The sequence below is a fragment of the Calonectris borealis genome, chromosome 4 (genome assembly GCF_964195595.1).
Source record: "Calonectris borealis chromosome 4, bCalBor7.hap1.2, whole genome shotgun sequence".
Taxonomy (NCBI): Eukaryota; Metazoa; Chordata; class Aves; order Procellariiformes; family Procellariidae; genus Calonectris; species Calonectris borealis.
The window spans coordinates 44,994,069-45,013,874 of record NC_134315.1 but is presented as its reverse complement, the minus strand read 5'-3'; the positions used below and the strand labels follow the sequence as shown (position 1 = coordinate 45,013,874).

The following is a 19,806-nucleotide window of genomic DNA, read 5'->3' as shown; positions in this document are numbered from 1 at the left end:
TACTAGCTCTCCAGGATGCTTGCAATCTCTTCAGTTGTTCACTCGTAGGAAAAAGAGACCTCGTCTAGGATTTCCGCTGCGTAAGAGAGACGGACTTGAGGGAAAAGGCCTAAAAGCTCTGCGTGGGAAGAGGGGTTCAATCCGTATGAGCCACAGTGGGAGGCTGTGAACAGCAAGTCCACTTGTTTCTGCCGATGGTGCTGTGTTGTCAAGCTGCAGAATTTCACCTGTTTGTGATTGTCGCCTTTCTGAGACTCCCCTGGGGCATGACAGCTAATTCCGGCTGGCGGTAGCGTCCCCCCCGAGCGATGTCCCTCCGGGCGGCGAGGCCATTCCGGGCTCAAATGCCTCATCTGAAACCTTGGTTCGGATCTGGAGTTCAGCTGTGAAAGGCAGCGCAGACATCGCTTTCATGCTCTCCTGTCCCCCTTTTTCCCCAAGACGGGGTGCTTGTGTAGAACTGGAAGATGTTTCGCAGGTTATAAATTAAAGGAGAAGTGAAAGAAAATGGCGGTGAGAAACCTACATCAACTGACACAAGTATCAAGTAGCTCAGTGCAAGGAATTGTTGTGGTCAAAGTGATAATTAAGTTTCCTGGAAGGTTCATCAGACCAGGGAATAGTCCATGAAGGGCGTCAGGAGTTAGTTATTTAAAAATAAATGGACAAACCCTGAAGGATACTTTACAGCAAAATCTTCTGGCAGGAGGAGAATATACAGGAGGTGACATCTGTGGTAGCAAACAGCTTCCCCACCACAGTGTCAGAGGCATGATTTGATGCCCGTCTTCAGAGCTCTCCATAATACCCATGTAGACCTTGCCAGCTTCTCTGGCTTCTTCGCTTACCTGGTTAAAAAAAAAAAAGTTGCCTTTCATTCTTGTATGTTGAGATTTAGAATATTCATGGGATTTAAATGAAACTACACATAAAGGGCGTAACAAAAACACATTCTCTTCTCTAGTTTTGTCTAATTTGCCTGAAAAAATGTTATATCCACTAGGTGTGACGTTGCTTCTCACAAAGCTTGCGTTTTCCTTTGTAGGTGGATTTGTGGGGGTGTAATCACAATTCAGCAATCCTAAAATAAAGCCATAAGATAGCACATTTCCTTCCTTCCTTTAAATAGAAACATACAGCTATAAAGCCCAATGATAAGCAAATAGCAGCTGAACATCACATGTCGTCCTGCTTTCTCTCATGCGCATCGATGTGATACCAAAATGACATCTGTTAGGGTATTTCTGTAGTGAAAATCCATGAAGAAAGAGCTCTGCAGTATAGCTGCCCAGACTTCAAAAAATGTTATAATAACACCCTTAAATTTTTGTTTAGTGGAAACACATTAACAATATACTCAGGAAAAATCGTGGTGTAATGAGAAGTGAATTCTATGTATTTCTTCCTCTGCCAAAATTTACCTGCTGTTATACTAATTGTACAATGAACTGATTTTCATTTTGGACAGTCTTGCTTTCCTTATACAAAACTCTCTGTCTCTTCATTTCTTTCATTACATCGTAAAATGAACTGTTCATTAAGAAAAAATGTATTCATATTCAGTTGTCTGTTTGAGCTAAATGTTGCTTATTCTGCCTATTTTGGAGGTTTCTTTGAGTCCAAAGGATGGGTACTCGATTTTGTTGCTGTTGAGACATTAACTGCCAAAATATTAGTAAACATTAAAATATTGATTTGTACATCTGAGCCACTAATGATCATTTCTCTTGTCCACTGAGCAAATTTTCAAACGACCTTCCTTGTGCTTGCTCCTGTGGTTGCATCTGTGTAGCAAACAGCTTCCCCACCACAGTGTCAGAGGCCGTGATTTGATGCTCTTCAGATCTCTCCATAATACTCACTTTTGTCACAGCAGTTCCTAAAGGTAAGGGAGGAAAAGGGGTTAATGAGATCTATGGTAAGATCACCGCCTGCCCTGTGCTTGCCATATGCTTCTATTCTCTTTTCTTCTTTTGCTTAGGTAGCAAATGCTCTGAGAGCAGGTACGATCTTTCTTTGTTCAGTGGCAGCACGGTGGTGTCTGTCCTGTCATGGAGACCGTTAAGGATTCGTGATAATAGTATTAATACTTGTACAGAAAGTCTCGCACTGCTGGAGTGGCAGCTTTGAGTAACCCGTGGTTAAGATCCCTGTGTGGCTTTCTGCACTGCGACTGCCCCTTGTCATCATGCCTGCCTACATGTCGGAAAAGAGGGCTACTGTCTCCGACCGATGTTTTTTTTAAAAAAATGCCTGTTTGGTGATCAGTACAATAAACTGCATAGATTTTTTCATATTTGTGTACACCACTGAAGCCACTCACCGTTGTCAAGCGATCTAAAGTAGGCGTTTTTCTGGGAAGAAACTTCATGGTCAGGCTATTTTTGCCTGTTTGGAAAGAGCTGTAAACCAAAGTAGGAACTGCTCATAACAGGCGTGTATAATACATAGCTCGGAAAGCCTGATAAATTCTGTTTTCCTACATTACACAGTGTTATGTTTTAGCTTAGTAGTTTGTAAGTTATGCAGCCGTGACAGAAAAACCTCTTGATGGAAGTCTGGGAGCTGTTCCTCATCAGGAAACTCGTACGGTTCCTGAAATTATCTCTTGGGTTTTTGGGTTGTTTTTTTTCCTTCTTGCCATAAAAGCCTTAGGTTTGCCCTCGTATCCTGCTTCCTTTGACACGTTGAGTTGATTATTTGGATCTAATGGGGCCTTCTGAATAGCGTGAGATGTGATAACAGCATTGTTCCCCACGTGAAATATTTTATGAGCAAACCTCAATTTTGAGTTTGTCGCTTTCGTGGGTTACAGTCGTAGACTACCATGTCCAGTGGGGCAAATAAAGATTACCCTGAGAGCCTAGCACACATTTGTTCCCAGCATAGCCTTATTGCTAAGGGCTGCTTTGTTTCCCCTCTGTAAAAAAGTGTCATTCTCTAACACTGGAGAGTTTGAAATAGTTGTCTTAGCATAGCAATAGTGTAATATAAATGTAATTTTACTTTCTGTCTCCCTTTTTAAGCAAATAAGAGAAAGAAAGGCTTGATGTTGTACTAACCTCAGTGTGCTTTTCTACAGTTGATTACCAGACACGAGTCTGCAGAGTAGACAGTTAAGCATCAACACCCCACTACAACCATGTGCCTAGCAGTGATACTTTATATTCACCTTTTTTAGTAGCTTTTCAAATAGTGCCATGATTCTAAATTTCATATTGCTTACTGCAAGAAGGAGTTTTCAAGCTTTTATAAATCTCTTGGTTCATATCTAGTTTGAAGAGGCAGCCTCAGTGAAAACAAGCCTACTGGAGAATTTTAACATGAAAACTTAATTTGTTTTCTGGGTTACACAAGTGCAAAGAAAATGTTGTCTTAATAGGGCCTATATGTTTTTACCCCCAAATAATTTATAAATAGGTGAAAAGCTTTTGCTTAAAAAGAAAAAAAAAGTAGTTAAATGTGGAGAGAAACCAAATATGGAAAAATTGCATCCAGAAAGAAATTTTTCAGAAATAAAGACTTGATCCAGAATTTGCAGGAGTCAGTGAAAAATCTCTTCTCAATGTTGTTGCTTTTGCATGACACCGTAATGCCTTATTCCGGCAAACTCCTGAGCATGTGCTTAACTTTATGTTCCAGGCTAACCCCTCTGACGCTAATATGCTGAAGTTAAGCATATGTTTAATGTGCTTCACTGGTTCAAGTCCTAAATAAAGGGAAAAGATGATAAAACTGAGCTCTCAATGTAATTTCAAGGGTAGTTTTTGCTACTAGCGAAGTTATAAGGGAAAATGTCTGTCTTGTATGAATATAGAAGTCTTTATGGTTAGAAGATGAGCCATACCAGGTCAAATATCATTCAGATGTTTTTGGGAGAAAAGTGTTGTTCCTACCTGCTGGGTTGGTAGCACGTGTTGGTGAGTTTTATGCGCTGGCTGCTCTTTCCCAAATTTGTTGCCTTTCATCAAGTGCAGTCTTTAATGGGCAATGTGGTAATCTTCAGTCCCTTTGCCTTCCCATTTCCGTGTTCCTATAATCTGAACACAATTTTTTAGATTATTTTACATTTTGTAACTATTTATTTTTCTTTATGGCTTAGCAGACAGCTGGAAAAAATACACTGAAACATGCTTTTAGCAGTCATCACGCTGTGATCATAACAGTTAAACCCAGGATGAAGGAGAAAGTTAAGTAAAATACATATAAAAAAGAAGTAGAAAATATGGCAAAGACTGGCAAAAATATGGCAAATATAGCTAATACTTTATAGAACAATCCAGCTTTAAGTTTGTCTTTTAATGCAAAAATATAATCATTTGATAAAAAAGGCTTTTCCTTCACATTGTTTGATTAAATAAGAATAAACTACAGAATAATAAGGTGTAAGAGGGTTAATAAAGACAGGGAATACTGGGCCACTTCCTAAAGGGTTCAGTTTCTTTCTCCCTTGGAGTCATGTGGTTTTGATTTTGTTTGTGAACTGTGCCAAATCTGTCGTTTCATATGATTTTGAATATCTGCAAATCTAATTTCTTTAGTTAAAATCAGAAGCGTGCTTTAGATCTAAGAAGATGTTAGTGAACAGAAACATGAAAAATATTTTCATGACCTGGGGATGACCTCCTTGGTGCCTGAGTCTCTCAGTGAGGGACGTTCCTGCGTGTCTGTAAGATCTACATGCCCACGTACACACAATAGTAGAGAAGTGCTTGTGTACAGTCAGAAAAGCTTTTGCATCCACACTACCCAGTACTGTTCCCCTGTTTGTTGAATTACTGTCCTTGAATTAAGAGCTAGTCAAATGCATATCGGATCAGACACCACATCTTCTTCCTGTTTGACTGGAATCAGTATTTCCTAGACTTCTTTTTTCTCTTCTTTAGAGAATTTTTTCTTCTCAAAAAGCCCCAAACGCCTGAAACTTCAAAGTGAAAATACTGCTGTAGGCTTAGCAGGAGATGCCTTTTGGCTGTATTATGCTCTCCTCTGTGGACTGGCTAGTTAGCTACTTCATGGGATCTCTAGCCATGAAGAATGACAGTATGTATGAGAAAAGTAATTTCAACAATCTCAAAATACTTGTTAATAAATAAAGGTACAAAACGCATGAAACCAGCTTTTAGAAAAGTGCCAGACTATTATACCTCTTCATTATACTTTGCCAGCCTTCTACACCTGCATAAAATTGAAATAAAATGCAGTAAATCTGGAAGGTAGGGCATAGTTTTCCTCTCACTTTCACTGCTTTAATATTGGTCTGAATTACAGAAGTACGGCAAAATATTTCAGCTCCTAGTGTTTTATTACACTTACTAAAAAATATAAATGACTACACAGGAATCGTGGTGAATACATTCAGACTGATGGCAGATACCACTGATACCAGTAACAAAAGCCCTTTGGACTCTTATTAATGAAGGAATTTGCCCTTAGATAACACGTACATTTTCACTAACATGATGTTTCCTCCTGTATCGGCAGGAAAGAGCTTGTCTGATGTACTGCTAGCAACGTGAAAGAGAAAGAAAGTTTCAAGTGAGATGAAAGAGACCACAAAAGATGGATTTGCTGTAGCTTTTTGTGTTGATCGGAGGGAAAAATAATTAGGCAGCGCTAGGAAGAGCTACTCAGTTTCTGATCCTGCTGGTCATTGCACTTTAACGTGCTTGGCGTATTGGAGGTATAGTGGGTATTAATGTAGGAAATGGCTATTATTCGCCCTTTTGTGAGCAACATGCCTTCTTACTTTGAACTAACCTTTCTGCTTGCACTTAGAATAAACCCTAGGTAGCTTCATTTTATATCAAATTGCACAAAGCTCTATTGCCATACATAGAGCTCATTATAAAATATCTAGTTGCTCAGCTGCCAGTTCACTTCCTGCACTTACAGGTGCTGTTCGAGGCCAGGATTGTGGTTCTCTCTTGACTGTAGACCGTATGGACAACAGGTGCCCCTCTCTCCTTTCTCTTAATGGAGAACTGTCTTATTACTCTTTGGAGGGAAAACCCAGTGGAAGCTCTGAGGAAAGCTGAGAAAATACCAAGCTTTTATGTTTTGTTCCCTATATGAGGAAAAAATCTGTCTATTTTTAGGACGCTAGGATGTGTGTCCCTGAGCAGACCTAAAAGCCGTTACAGATTTTTTGTTAAGCATTTGTTTCTATCTTATGAAGGCTGTTCTGTGTCTCGCAGCTATACAGCTGTGCTGTGGCTTGCAGTGTTGGGGTCAGTCTCCATATGGGATTTTTTGTCTGGAGCTCCCTCATCTAAAGGCAGAACATCTCTGGAAAGCCTTCTGAATCCACTTCCATCTGCTGTTGAGACAAAGGATTTGTCTGGTTCAGTCATCTCCATCATTATTCTTGAGTCAACAAGCTGTTATATGATTCACTTTTTCCTCTTGCGCACCAAGCTTGATTTTATTAGCCTCTGCATCAGTTTAGCTTCCTCTCCTTATACTGTCTTACTAGGAATCATCACCTTTTTTCATTTTTTTACTATTTAAGATGATATGGGATGCATTTTCTAAGGGGTATCTATATTTCAAACATATGTGAGTATGAAGAGATAGACCCTCTCCAAGTATCCAGGTCTGCATTTCTACCTAAACTGGCTATAAATAAAATACTAAGGTACAGTAACAATTTTAAATAAAATTTTACATCCCATTGAAAAATTCTGAAGCCAGGTGTTGCACTGTTTGGAGATGTAGTGTTGGACTACCAATCTTGATCACTCCTTACCCACTTAACCTTTTTTTTTCTTCTGCGTCTTACTGACCTGATTTAACTGGTGCTATCTGAAGAACAAGTACAATCAAGATTTACTGCTGGCTGTCACATAGCATTCATACCTTAAATGCAGAAACTTGAGAGAGTATTAGCTGCTAAAATCAGGCTGGAGGTGAAGTGCAGCAAAAGAACGGATCTCAATAAGCCACTTTTTCATCAGGGTTTCACACAGTTTACCAGGTTTTTAAGCCTACAATGCAGCTGCAGTTTTTCTGGCAAAAAAAAACCCCTAACTTCTAAAATGACAGAATTCTGGTTTTTAAAATTATTTATACCAAAAGGGTGATGCTAAAATAGTATCAGGACTAAAAGAAGCTACCTGGGTATTTGTTGGTTTCTGAGGATATTGACATAAATTAGGTCATTTATGTTCTGACGTAAATGGTGTCCTCTGTTAGTCATCACAAGTCAATCTTTCGTGTTTTTTTTTCCACAAAGGAGCAAGGTAACAGCATAATTAGCTTTTGCAGTTTGCCTATGTCTTTCTTACTGTAATTTATTTTAAAACAGCACTTTATAACTTCCTGAAAACTCCATGGCCAATAGTCACAGAAGCTAAGATCAATAAATATTAGGCCTCATCTAAGCAAGGGAAGCTAAATAAATATGCCAGTGCAAAAGAAACTCTTATTCTGTAACATGCTGTCTACAGGAGGGACTTGTTACAGATGTACATTTATGGGGAGATTTTACCCCTCTCCATCTGTAGTGATGACCAATGCACTTCAGCATCATCTGTCTGAATCACAGATCGGCAGCCCACAGGTTTTTTCACACAGTGTCAGATTGTGACAAAACCGCAGTGGAATAAAATAATGTTCCAGTTACCAATAAAGAAGGAGTATCCACTAAGTGTAGCCTCAGTGGAGTAACAAGTGCCATTGCGATGCCTCAGAAAGGCTCCTGGAAATTAAGGGAGGAAGTCTGGGCGCTTACTACTAGTTATTCCTAGATCCTTAAGCACAGAAAGTATATTTCCCAAGGACCCAGAACGTTCTCGTGATGGGAATTGTAATCCTCCTCAGTCAGAAATAGCTCTCCTCTGTGGAGAGAAAATTCAAAGAGCTTTGCAGGTGAAGATGAACTCCGTGAGTGCGCTTCCCTTGCAGACGCTGGTGCCCAAGGTAGCACAGCCCTGAAAGCTGCCCTGGCTTGCTTTCCTCCGGAACCACAGCTTTGCAGCGAGTACCGGGGCATGAGGCTACAGAGGAGGAACCCTGCCCCGACTTTACGCCCTCAGCCCTCTTTAGATTTGCTTTCTGCTCTGGGCACTGCTGGGGAAATCACAGCGCCCATCATATCAGCCTGGAGATAGCCTCCGAGCGAGCTCAAGCCTGCGCTTCCGTGCTTTTGGCCACCCATTTGGCACAGGGAAGCCGCATGGCAATGCTAAATTGGGCCTGTATAACCTAGTGGAAAAAAATTATTTACACCTTTTTATTGACTTTTTGTTTATTTCTGGTAAAAAGGGAGAGCTACTTTTGTTTCTTCTTTTTTGTCCAGCATTTCTGGCTACCTCTTCGATTTCAAGAGTCTGGGATAGAGATATAAGTGGGTTATTTCTGACTTTTATTTCTTGTCTTCATGAAATGAGGATGAGGAAAAGCAGAGCCCAAATGTGTCTCCTGCTGGTAGGAGGCATTTGAACTAGTTTAGCTTTGAAATTTCCCATGTATTTGTTGCATGCAAAAGGAATGAGATAGATGAGCTCAGTCCTTTTGAAGTACTCTGATGGCTGGCAGGTACTTTTGCAGTTGAAGTGAAAAAGCCAATTCTAGAGTTTGCTGAAGAGAGAAAGCTTGTTAAGTGAACTTGATGAGGAACCATCATAAATACATGTCTAAATTATATATCAACTTCCTCTTCATCAGAAGGTCTCTTCTGATGATGGATTAAAAAAGTATTTTTGCTCTATGTGCCAACCATAACTGGAGGGATAGAGTGAGTGTCTTTGAAATGAAAATTCACTTGGTCTCACATAGTTATAAATGGAAAAGCCCCCCCTCTTACTGAGCACGGTGGAAGAGATGAATTGAACCAGTTGTATCCCACACCCAACATCGCAGTGGACATATAGAGAGCTACTTGTGTCATCTCTGTACGGCCAGTGTCCTTCACAAAGAATCCTAGTGTATGTTTTGGTCTGGGGTTTTCTTCGCAGTGAGAGCGAAAACTGGGAGGTCAAAAAAACATACATGTCTCATACTCTGCACAGACTGGTAAGGACAGTTCATTTCATGTTTGGTTTCTGAGGAATCTCATCTTCAGTGCTGAGCTAACGATACCTGCCGCTGTAATGCTGTAATGAATTCAGTTTTCCTAGAGCATGAAAAATGCAAGTGTAAAACCAATCTGGTTAATCCGGTTGTATACATAGATGGTTATTTGTTACTTCTAAAATTCTGATGAATTTTAAATCTGCTTGTGCACAGGGTTTTGTACGTATCACATTTCAGTGTTTCTTATTAAGTTAAGGGTTTTGATTAAATAAGTAAACTTGTTTTGCTTTACCAGTGATTTGTTACGATTTAAAGAATCATCATCAGTTCTATTAGATAGCACCATCAGTTCGTGCGCAGTAACACAAATCTAGTAGGCAAAAACTGTTCTACCCTTTGATAAAGCAGGGGTGCTTTACCCAAAATACCAAACTCGGTGCTACTCTGTGCAATGCTTCGGTGTAAGCACAGGGTGTTGTGGAAAGATCAGCATTGGGACGTGCCAGCAAAGAGCTGTAGGTGGGGACTGGCGGAGCCGAGCAGATGCTTTGCCCACTTCTCGTGGGAGGCTCTGCCAAGTCCTGTAGCTGCAGGGGTGAGAGTGGGCTGTTGGAAACCTGAAGAAAGCATCGAGTCACGCAGAACCTTTTTGGTGGAAATAACTGTCTTGAGCATGAGGTAATCCGTCTGGAGAATTTAATTTCCAGCGCAAAGACATATAAGATCCTATTTTGAAGCCCAACTGACAGACTTTATACTGAGTAGAATGGAGATCGCATCTTAATTTGTATGTGTCAAGGCCAGCAGAAACATAGCTGTTCCTTGTGAGCTTTCACTCCAGGTTTAATGTGTACAGACTTTGTTGTTAACTTTAATTTTAAGCAGTAGTGTTCAAATAATTATGAAAATTTCCAGAAAGAGCTTGAGACCACTCTTGAATCATAGCTGTTAAAAAACGCATGCATTTTTTTAAAGCAGGAGATTGCCAAAAGAGCCTAAATTTTCTTTTCTTCTTGTTTTCTTCTCAGGGTATTTTCTAGCAGTTAATGGCAAGAAAGTGAAAGACTGGATTTTTCAAAGGCCTTCAGTGTTGACCCATTTCTGCTTTCATGTAAGCCCCCTGTGAAACTTCCAGTAGTTTCTCTTTCAGCAAGGTTAGACCAACGCTACATCTTAGTAAACGTTGCCCTAAAGTTATATAAGGCCTATACAATGATTTAGAAACCCATACTGCATTGCAGTTCTGTCTTTCAATGCCGTTTTCTCACAAGTCGTGGAGATCAACATTTCTACTGAAATGCTGTTGAGGCAGGTTGCAGACATTTAGTTTACAGGTTGTTAGAAGTCTATATTTTCTAATTCTTTCCAATCTCACCTCCTCATTTATTTTCTTCTTTCCCTCTCTTACCTTTTTCATATTCAGAGGAGAAACCCATTTTATAATCCTTGGTTTTCCATGAAGTTCATCTCCAGAGCATTTCTTTCTCTTTGAACTACTAACAAAAATGTGGAGCATAAGAAAGTCTTCAATCACATTTAATGAATTAATTTCTTGCCAGCAGGGTTTCTGAGATTTTCCATGCCATTTATCTACAAGAAAAGTTTACTGGTTGCCATATTAAAAATGACAAGCAACTGTAAGTAATCAAAAACACTAAGTCTGTTATTCAGGAACGTTGCTGACTTTCTGGAAGAAATACAGGAAAGCAGAAGAAGGACTCTAGTTTTCAAGGGTATTTGAGGCTGATTTGCAAAACAGTTCATTAAGCACTTAAACTTTCCAGTAGTTAATTTTTTTTCTTCCATATGGCTTGAACTTCCATGAGTGAAATACTGTACATTTTAAGGTTAACTGCTTGACATTAGACCACGACTAGTGGCATGACATTACCTTGACTCATAGTATATATAATTAGTAGGTGCTAAACTTTTTGTCCCTACATTTTAGAAAATTACTGTCTTTACTGTAGAAATACAGTCTGACCTGAAAATGGCAGTGGTTAGTCATCTTTAATTGGACGACCTGTCTAATATTAATGATGTACATGCTGTTCCTAGGAAACTGCAGAAGACCTTAGCTGACAGTAACTGCAGAAGTGAATGGTGACATTTCACAATGTTTGCCAGGCACCAGAAAGGCACGACATTTTAAAATACTTTTTCCTCAATCGTATATCAGGTTGTAATGTACCACGCAGTCAATCTAAGAGGGATGTAAAAGCCTTCTAAAAGCCATAATGATGTGATGACTTAGGTTTCAACAGAGATACTGAGATATTTATAAACTTGATTGCTGCATTTCATTTCTGATTACTTGCTCCAAAAGATGTTAGTATCCACCCATTCATTCGTAATCACAAACTTCTATATCTGGACTGAAATTACATTTAAGCATTTATAAATGTCATGCTCACATTGTTACCTAAGACATACTTTTGCTATGGTGAATGAGAGATTATAGTTTGAAAAGATATTGTCAGAAAATGAATAAAATTAAATAAGAATTTTAAATATTCAAGCCATGGAAATAGTCCTTTGTGTTTGTCATATCTTGGACCATGGGAATCCATTAAAAAATTTTACTTTTTTGGAGGGTCAAATGAGAAAAAACAGTTATATTTCTTCATGCTTCTTCTCCCTTTAAGGTACCTCCAGTTCTCTGCAGTGGAACAGAAGCGTGTTTACTGATTTGGAGAAACTGTTTAAAAGTTCATCATCAAATTGAGATTTACAGTCTTTTCATAAAAAAAAAATATTCTGTGAGGCAATTACAGTTACAGAATCCTATGAAGAGTGATTAAGGTCTGCATTAAATGGCTCATGAAGGATTAATGGGAAGAGCAGCTCTTCCTCTAGCTAAGTAGCATGCTAGCAAGAGGTGACCAAAGGCTGTTTTCCCCATGGCGTGGGCTGTTTTCCGGAGAAGTCTGAAGCTTGTAGAGATGGTCTGGCAGGAGATAGTCAATGAATAGACCAAGGAACCCATAAAGTGAGGAGCGCTGGCTTAAGGACTGTACAGCTGGCATCCTCGGCGTTTGAGGTATCGGTGTTAGCCCATGGGGTGGAGGAGCAGGAGCTGGTTCCTTTGGGAGCCGCAGTGGGCCTGGGATGCTGGCAGCATCGCAGAGTCATCCACTAAAACTCGGGCAGCTGGGTGTGCTTAACTCAGCCGACAGAGCAATGGCCTCAGCTAGCAGTCTGCCCTCCAGCTTGGACTTCATTGTCCTAGAGAAAAAGGTGCTTAGGCAAGGATTTAAGTAAAAGTGACTCCAAAAAAAGGTTTCCAGAAGGTACACCCTGAGTTGCAGTTTTTACTCTAGCATGAAAGGCTGAAATGCAGATGCAAATTAAGGGCTTCATTAACTCCAAAGTCATATCAGCAGATAGTAGCCTGTAGAAGCTCTCTTGGCTTTTTGGGCACTGTGATGATAACTAATGACTTAAGCAACATTGTCCCTTTTTCCAGAATGGACTCCCCAACTTTGCCCATGATGGGCATGGACAATTAACGAGCAAACTGCTAATTCCCCTGCAGTCAGCTTGTAGCATTAATTTATTTCCGCTGAAATAAACAGTAAAAATTGCGTTTGTTTCCCTTGGATCAGCTGCAAAGTTTAGATATGAGAAGGACCCGTTTTTTCCATTGTTTTTTTAGATGTAAATTACACTGTTGAAATGATGAAGGGTAAAAATTGTTGGATACACTCTGAAATTCAGTATCTTCTGATACTGAGCGGAAACCCAGTATATCTTCGGTTGCTGTGCCCAGAGGTAAGAAAACGGGCAGCGCTGGGGAGCTGGCAGAGAACAGTTCCCACACGTGTGGACCGCACAGCCTTGATCTCTGGAGCCGGAGGATCGATAGGAGGTGGATTTCTTTGCTTCAAACAAGGGTGTAAGAAAATGGCCAGGGAGCTAAAATATGAACACAAAGTTTTGAAGCAGGGCTGTTATTCAGCTCTCTGTTACCTTTCCCCTTTCATTCTTTTGCATTTGCTTTTAGATCAGTTTTTTAACTCTTGGTTTGCTAGCAAAACTTGGAGATCTGCTGACACCTTGCTGCCAACGGGATTCTTTGAATACTGGTTTCACATTTTGTGTTACAAGTAATGTTATTTTTCTTTATTAGTCTAAAAATGGTCATTGTTCCCTTTCACTGAAAATCACTGTTTCTTGTATTGTGGTGCAGGGAAGTGCTGTTTTCCGGACCGATTCCTCCATGCCACAATGGCCGGTATATTTGACTGTCCCTTATTATTCTTCTTAAGGAAAATAGAGCTGATCTCTTCAATCACTTTTCACAGGAAAGACTTTCCATATTTCCAATGACTCTCTTTACGTCTTCCTGAAGTCCTTTCAGCTTTTAATGTGCATTTGAGATGGGTCATTACCACTGAAGATATGCTGTAGCTGAGGCTGTGCTTTTGGTTCACTGTAGACTCTGAGCCTGTTTTCACAAACCCTTCTAAACACCCTTAACGATTCTTTGGGGAGAATCTGTTTCTATTTCTTCATTTGAACCAGGCCTGTAAAATTCAAGTGGGAGAGAAAGGTAGGTGATTAATGCACAGGGCTGGGAATCAGGAGAAATGATTTCTCCTTCAGGCTTCCTTAGTGATGTCCTAGGGAAAACCACGAATGCAAAATGCAACCGTGTTCATATTTACCGCAGTAACAGATTTGCCTGTTAGCTTGTGAAGAACTTTTCCCATAAGTAACATGCCAATGTACATATGCATGAGTATTCTAATTGTGAGACTATGTGATGTGCAGTGCTGCGTATTTTATTGAATAGTATCCATCTGTTTTAATGGGATCGGGTTGATTGCATGGTCTTGATGATTAGACCTCTTGCATTCCCTGGTATTAACAAATAAGAAAAAACAGTAAATAGGAGCTCAATGCCAAAAAAAAGGAAATGGAGGATTTTAGTCACAGTAATGGCATTGTGTCTATCATCAGATAAAATCAAGCTATTTCACTGAAAGTAGAAAACTTTTTAATCTGACAAAAAATTTCAGGGACGAATCCATATGTGCAAAAACATCTTAGCTGGAAGGAAAGAAGTCACGGTATTAATAGCCCTCTGTCTGCTAGCGTCTTATCACTGGATTAAGGTTAACAAGCATAGAAGAGTCATAAGTAGATACGGCTCTGTGCTTGATTAGCAATTATTTAGGTCTTGTTTGTGTAACACTCTTCCTGGCTTGAATTTGCCCCTGTGATAGTGCTAAAGGCTATTGCAAAGTGTGTTCAAAGACTATTCAGAGCATATAATCAGCAGAATGTTTGATTAAAGCTGTTACAGCAGAAGAACCGCATTTAAAAAGGAAAAGGGTAAGAAAAAAGGGCTTCAACCCAGAAAACAGCACATTCTTCATTTTAGTTCCAGGACAATCCTTTTAATCTCATTCAGGTATTTACATTATACTAAAACCTCTCTGGAATTAGGGACCAAAATGTAGTCTTTTAAAAGGTAAATCCTTCAGAGGTCTATAAGACCTATCTCATGTGTTTTTCATGTCTAGGGTCATAAGAATGCGACTAATGAGCAATTGGGAATGTTGGACTGCTCATTTATATAATATATATAATATATATTGAATACATATTATACATTGAATATTATATATGAATATACAATATATATTAAATCAACATTAAATATATGCATAATACCGGACTGTTTATTGGAATGTTAGATGGAATGATTAATTTATGAGTTAGGTTATCGCACTTGCTTCATAAAGGCTGAGCTGACTATCCAAAGCAACTGCTGAATAAGATTTTTCAGATCACTAGGATCAACCGCTGTTGCTTTGGTAAAAGAACTGCAGTTTAATGCCTGTGCAGTGTGATAAGCTTAACCTAATCTTGAAGAGAACATTAAAGATAAGAAGCTCTGTTAGTGTCAGTTTATATATTTAAAAACTACCTAATCAAGACACCCTTTTGTAGTATTGACGCATCAATTGCATTAGATCTCAACAGTAGTAATGTTAATGGCCGTTCTTAGCATTTATTTTGGCATACTATGTTGTCCTCTGTCGTCTTTCTTTGCCTTCGGCAAACAGCTGAATATAAATTACTATTTGTTTAGCCAGAGTTTAGAAAAAAAACCTAAATCCACTTTTCTGAAGCAGGCTTGTAGCTTCCTGTGGCCAGTTGTAATAATAGTGATATCCACATCTCAGGTGTGCTGTGTGATCCAGTCTATGGGTGATTTTTATGTGTTGTTCTAAGACGTGTTCTTCCTTTTCCTTGCAGGAGAACCGGAATTTAAATATGTTGGGAATATGCATGGGAATGAAGCTGTTGGAAGGGAGTTGCTCATCTTCTTGGCTCAGTACTTGTGTAATGAATACCAGAAAGGAAATGAAACTATTATCAACTTGATCCATAGCACACGTATCCATATCATGCCATCTTTGAACCCGGATGGCTTTGAGAAGGCAGCATCCCAGGTTTGTAAGGCTACGTATATAAGAATAGTTAGCAATGCCTATATCAACTTTAGGTTCATAACGACGTTTGGACTAGCAGTTTTACAGATACATGAACTCTTGCTGGTGATTGTTGAATAGAACAGCATAACTGAAGTATTTCCTAATAGTACAGTAGGCTTGTTCTGTTTAACAAGGAGGATTTTATGCTTGGGTTTTCGGCAAATAGCCATCTCTCTTGTAAGTGAATTTACTGTATTTTAAAATATAATGATGTTTATGTTTCATGCATATTCTTTCATCTAAGTTCACTGACTGAACTGCTTCCTAAACAAGTCACTTCTAGTAATACATGATGTTTCAAAAGTGGTAGAAAAGGGAAAGTTGATATTTCCTTTAAGAATATTCTCATGTAAATGCACTTACATGAATAATTCACATTCATCAGAGCTTGATCCCAAAACAAGCAAACTTTGTGAGCCATCTTTTTAATATGAATAACTTTGGTCCTAAATTTCAGGCATGAGGTACTTTAATTAAACTATTAGTCAAGAAAATTTAGCATGTATTTTAGGATGACGACTCGGTCAAGAAACATGTAATGTATTTATGCATAATTAGCAAATAGGGGCCAAATAGGACCCTGTTATATACAGCTTCTGCTGTGTATTATGTTCTAAACAAAAATAAGAATTTTATTGTTTACAAGGTATATTTATTTTTTAAATTAATATGGAAATGTTGACTCTTTTTATGTGACTATTTATTTATGATTAAATAAGTCAAACCTTATTAAGATCTTAATCAAACTGATTCTCATGAAGTCTTTAAAAAAATGAAAAACCGCAGAACTCTCTTAGACCATATTCGGTCGTATGTCTCCCTCTCGTGGCAATGAAGCAGAAGCTGTCCTCAAATTGGTGCAGTATTTACTTGTTTGAAATCACTCTCTGTAGAGATTCTGCAATAATAGAATTTGAAACTTTTTCTCCTTAGTCAAAGTACACTTGCTTTTACAGGATTGCCTTACAAATTACATATGATTTATAATACAATTTGCTTTAGTGTCACTATTATTCTAATTTAGAAGTATCTTGATCTTGTACACAATGTGTGACAGTAGATGCAATATACCCCAAGATTAAAACCAGTAATCAAACTAAACCTACTTTACAGAGTACTGAAAGCTTAAAGAGACAAGCTAGGGAAAACTATATGCTCTGAAGGCATTTTGTTAATGCAACCCAAAAACTATTTTAGGGAATCCGCTTAAAGAAAAGATTTTTACAAAAATTCTCACTACATCTTTATTCAGTGTCACCATTGCAGTGAACGAAGCTGACAGACACCATAAAAATAAAAATCTTAGGTAAATAAAAGTTAAGGTCCTTCTTCACCTTGAAACTATTTAGAGGAACTTTGAAACAAGTGCAAACATTCCTTGTGGCTGGTTGATAAATCTGCAGCTGCTCTGAGGCTCACTAAAATGAGGTCTGTAATTCACGAGCATGGGCATGAGGCAATGGGGAAAAGCCAGGTCTCAGGGGAAGACTCAGCAGGCACTGGAAAATCTGATGTTGCTGGTAATTTTGCCCATTCTTAGTCCAGATCTGCCACTATGAGAATGATCCTGTCCTCCGAGACCGTCAGTGAAATAGAGGTTGCTTTTGTTCCCACAGAGCTCTAGGAAGAAACAGGGGTGACTCAGCTCCTGGTGCTTCAGAAGTTTTTACTCCCACATGATCCCTTCTTATTTTCGAGAACATGAGAAGTAAACCCATGGTTTAAATTTGCATGGGTTTTCTATGGGTAAATATACCCACAGAGAGCTTGATATGTAATCTCCTGAATCTACTCATCTCCCTTCTCTTTCTGTTCCCTTTCCTCATTCAGCCCGGTGAACTTAAAGACTGGTTTGTTGGTCGAAGTAATGCCCAAGGGATAGATCTAAACCGAAATTTCCCTGATCTTGATAGAATAGTCTATGTTAATGAGAAAGAAGGTGGTCCAAACAACCATCTGCTGAAAAACATGAAAAAAGCTGTGGACCAGAACCCTAAGGTAAGTAGGGGCCGAATATGGGGTCACTTACATGCCCATTTCTTCCCCTGTACTTAAGCAGACATGTAGCAGCCTCTAAGAGCTGTGCGTACGGTCTTTACGATTCACGTTCTTCTAAATTTTTTGTTCATTTTGTTAAATTTATTCATCTGATGCTTCTTGAAGTTTTTTTCAGAATGGCTTATTGTAGTAAACCCTTTGATCCATAGTGCTTAATCCTTAGACAATTCCTCACTCAAAGCATGTTTCATTTTTAAGGCCAGAGAATGTGAGCCTTCTCCCTTGATTTGAAGCTATTCTTGCAGATATTCTGCATTTTACCATGGCCAGAAATTCACTTGTATATTGTGCTTAATTATGTTGCTGGCTAGATAGCCATTCTCACATATAACACATGCATTTTTGATAAGCTTAAGCCTTAATATGCAGGTGTATATCTGGAGGGATTTTTATCTTCTTGTGTTTACCCCCAGAGGAGGTTTTAGAAAATATCCTATGTGACTGCAGTCCCATAGGATTGTGGCCTTAATAGCCATATTCTGTCTTCAAATTCAAATTATTAAATGAAGTAATTTTACTTTCCATGCAGAGAATAGACTGCATCCTACCAACATTTATTTTGAATTAGATTCCTTTCCTTGGTTTAAAATTTGGTAGGCTTTTTTTAGCTTAGTAATGGGAAGAAGTAAAAGATTGAGATTACTTTATTTGTGTCTTATTCTGAACTCATTTACACCAGTTTTAGACTTACATTAATCTACTCAATATAATTCTAAATCTGAGGTAAAGGATTCAGTTCTCTCTGAAGCCAAAATAAAATTGCTGTTCATTTAAATGTCTTACACAATATATGTGATAATAATTGAGCCCACTATATATAATTGAATAAGTTTCTATGTTGAATTATTAATTTGTAACTGCTGGTAATGCTATTTTGTTGTAGCTTGCGCCTGAAACGAAAGGTGTCATTCACTGGATTATGGATATTCCCTTTGTGCTCTCTGCCAATCTTCATGGAGGAGACCTCGTTGCAAACTATCCTTATGATGAGACTCGGAGTGGTATGTAATACAAGTTAACATGAAATAGGAGGAGATAGAAATTACATTCTATACTTATTTCACTGCTTCTTAAGGTCCACTTTGTAAACATCATGTCATTGCATTGTAATGACTTATTTTAGCATATTAATCACATGTTTAAAGCTAGTCACTGTATGACCATGTTTTCTAGTTTTGAAGATGATTGTTTGTTTCAGTAGAGTTACATCACAAAAATTACATAAAACCTGAGGGAATCATAGTCCCTCAGGTATTTTAAACAAGGCAGCTTAGCTCTTAAATTAGCTGGGGCTGTTTGTACCCTGGTAACTGAGTGAGAGAGATGTGTCTAGGCTGCCTGTATGATCTAAGGTTTCTCTACTCGCACCTTTAAAAAATGAATTTCTGAAAGTGGTAGTGTGCTAATAGAAACAACTATCATTGTTTCCACTTTCTCAGTATTGGTCCCATATAAAAAAGGATCCCATTGTGGCAGAGATGTTATCATTTAGCACACGGCAATATTAGTTTGTTTTTTCTGCTACTAGAGGATGTGCATGTGACTGAAATGGTCATGATATGATGGTATTGTTTGTGATTGTCTTCCTTCAATCTACTTTCTCACAGTTGAATTGCAAATCCTTTTAATATCAGACTGTAAAACTCTTTAGGAAGAGACCTTTGTCTATGTACTGTGTGTTCTTCTACGAAAATATCTAAAGCCTAGAATAGCTTAGATTTTGTGGTGCACTTTTAAATTAATATTTTCATAAATATTAAGACTGATATGAATAGTCACCTTAATAATGGGGCAACCTGGTACAGGCAATTGATGAAGTATTGGGGAAATGTTAATGTTATTAAGGTAATTAATTAGTTACTGTATTAGTTTGTGATGCTGTAGGACACTTACCCGTGTACAGAGAATTTCCAGGCACAGTCCTGCTGTGCAGTGCTGGTAGTCGAGGTTGTGAGTCCAGTCAGCATGACTGCCCTTTTAATAATCCTTGTTCCTGGACTTCTTTTTCTCCCTAGGCAGTGCTCATGAATACAGCTCCTGCCCTGATGATGCTATTTTTCAAAGCCTGGCTCGCAGTTATTCTTCTTTCAATCCCGCTATGTCTGATCCAAACAGACCACCGTGTCGTAAAAATGACGATGACAGCAGCTTTGTGGATGGAACAACTAACGGCGGTGCATGGTACAGCGTCCCAGGAGGTAAGCCCCACTGCGTGGGGGTTCGGTGT

At 38.8% G+C, this 19,806-nt stretch overlaps 1 protein-coding gene across 2 annotated transcripts in view; it reads left to right on the top strand.

The window, feature by feature from the left end:
* Positions 1-19,806, top strand: part of CPE (carboxypeptidase E) — a 60,276-nt gene that overhangs the window by 24,945 nt on the left and 15,525 nt on the right. For both annotated transcript variants that reach the window (XM_075149383.1, XM_075149384.1), the window contains exons 2-5: positions 15,283-15,479; positions 17,352-17,519; positions 18,463-18,580; positions 19,595-19,777. In XM_075149383.1, coding sequence (XP_075005484.1) covers positions 15,283-15,479; positions 17,352-17,519; positions 18,463-18,580; positions 19,595-19,777 — 666 coding nt within the window. The remainder of the gene's footprint in view (positions 1-15,282; positions 15,480-17,351; positions 17,520-18,462; positions 18,581-19,594; positions 19,778-19,806) is intronic.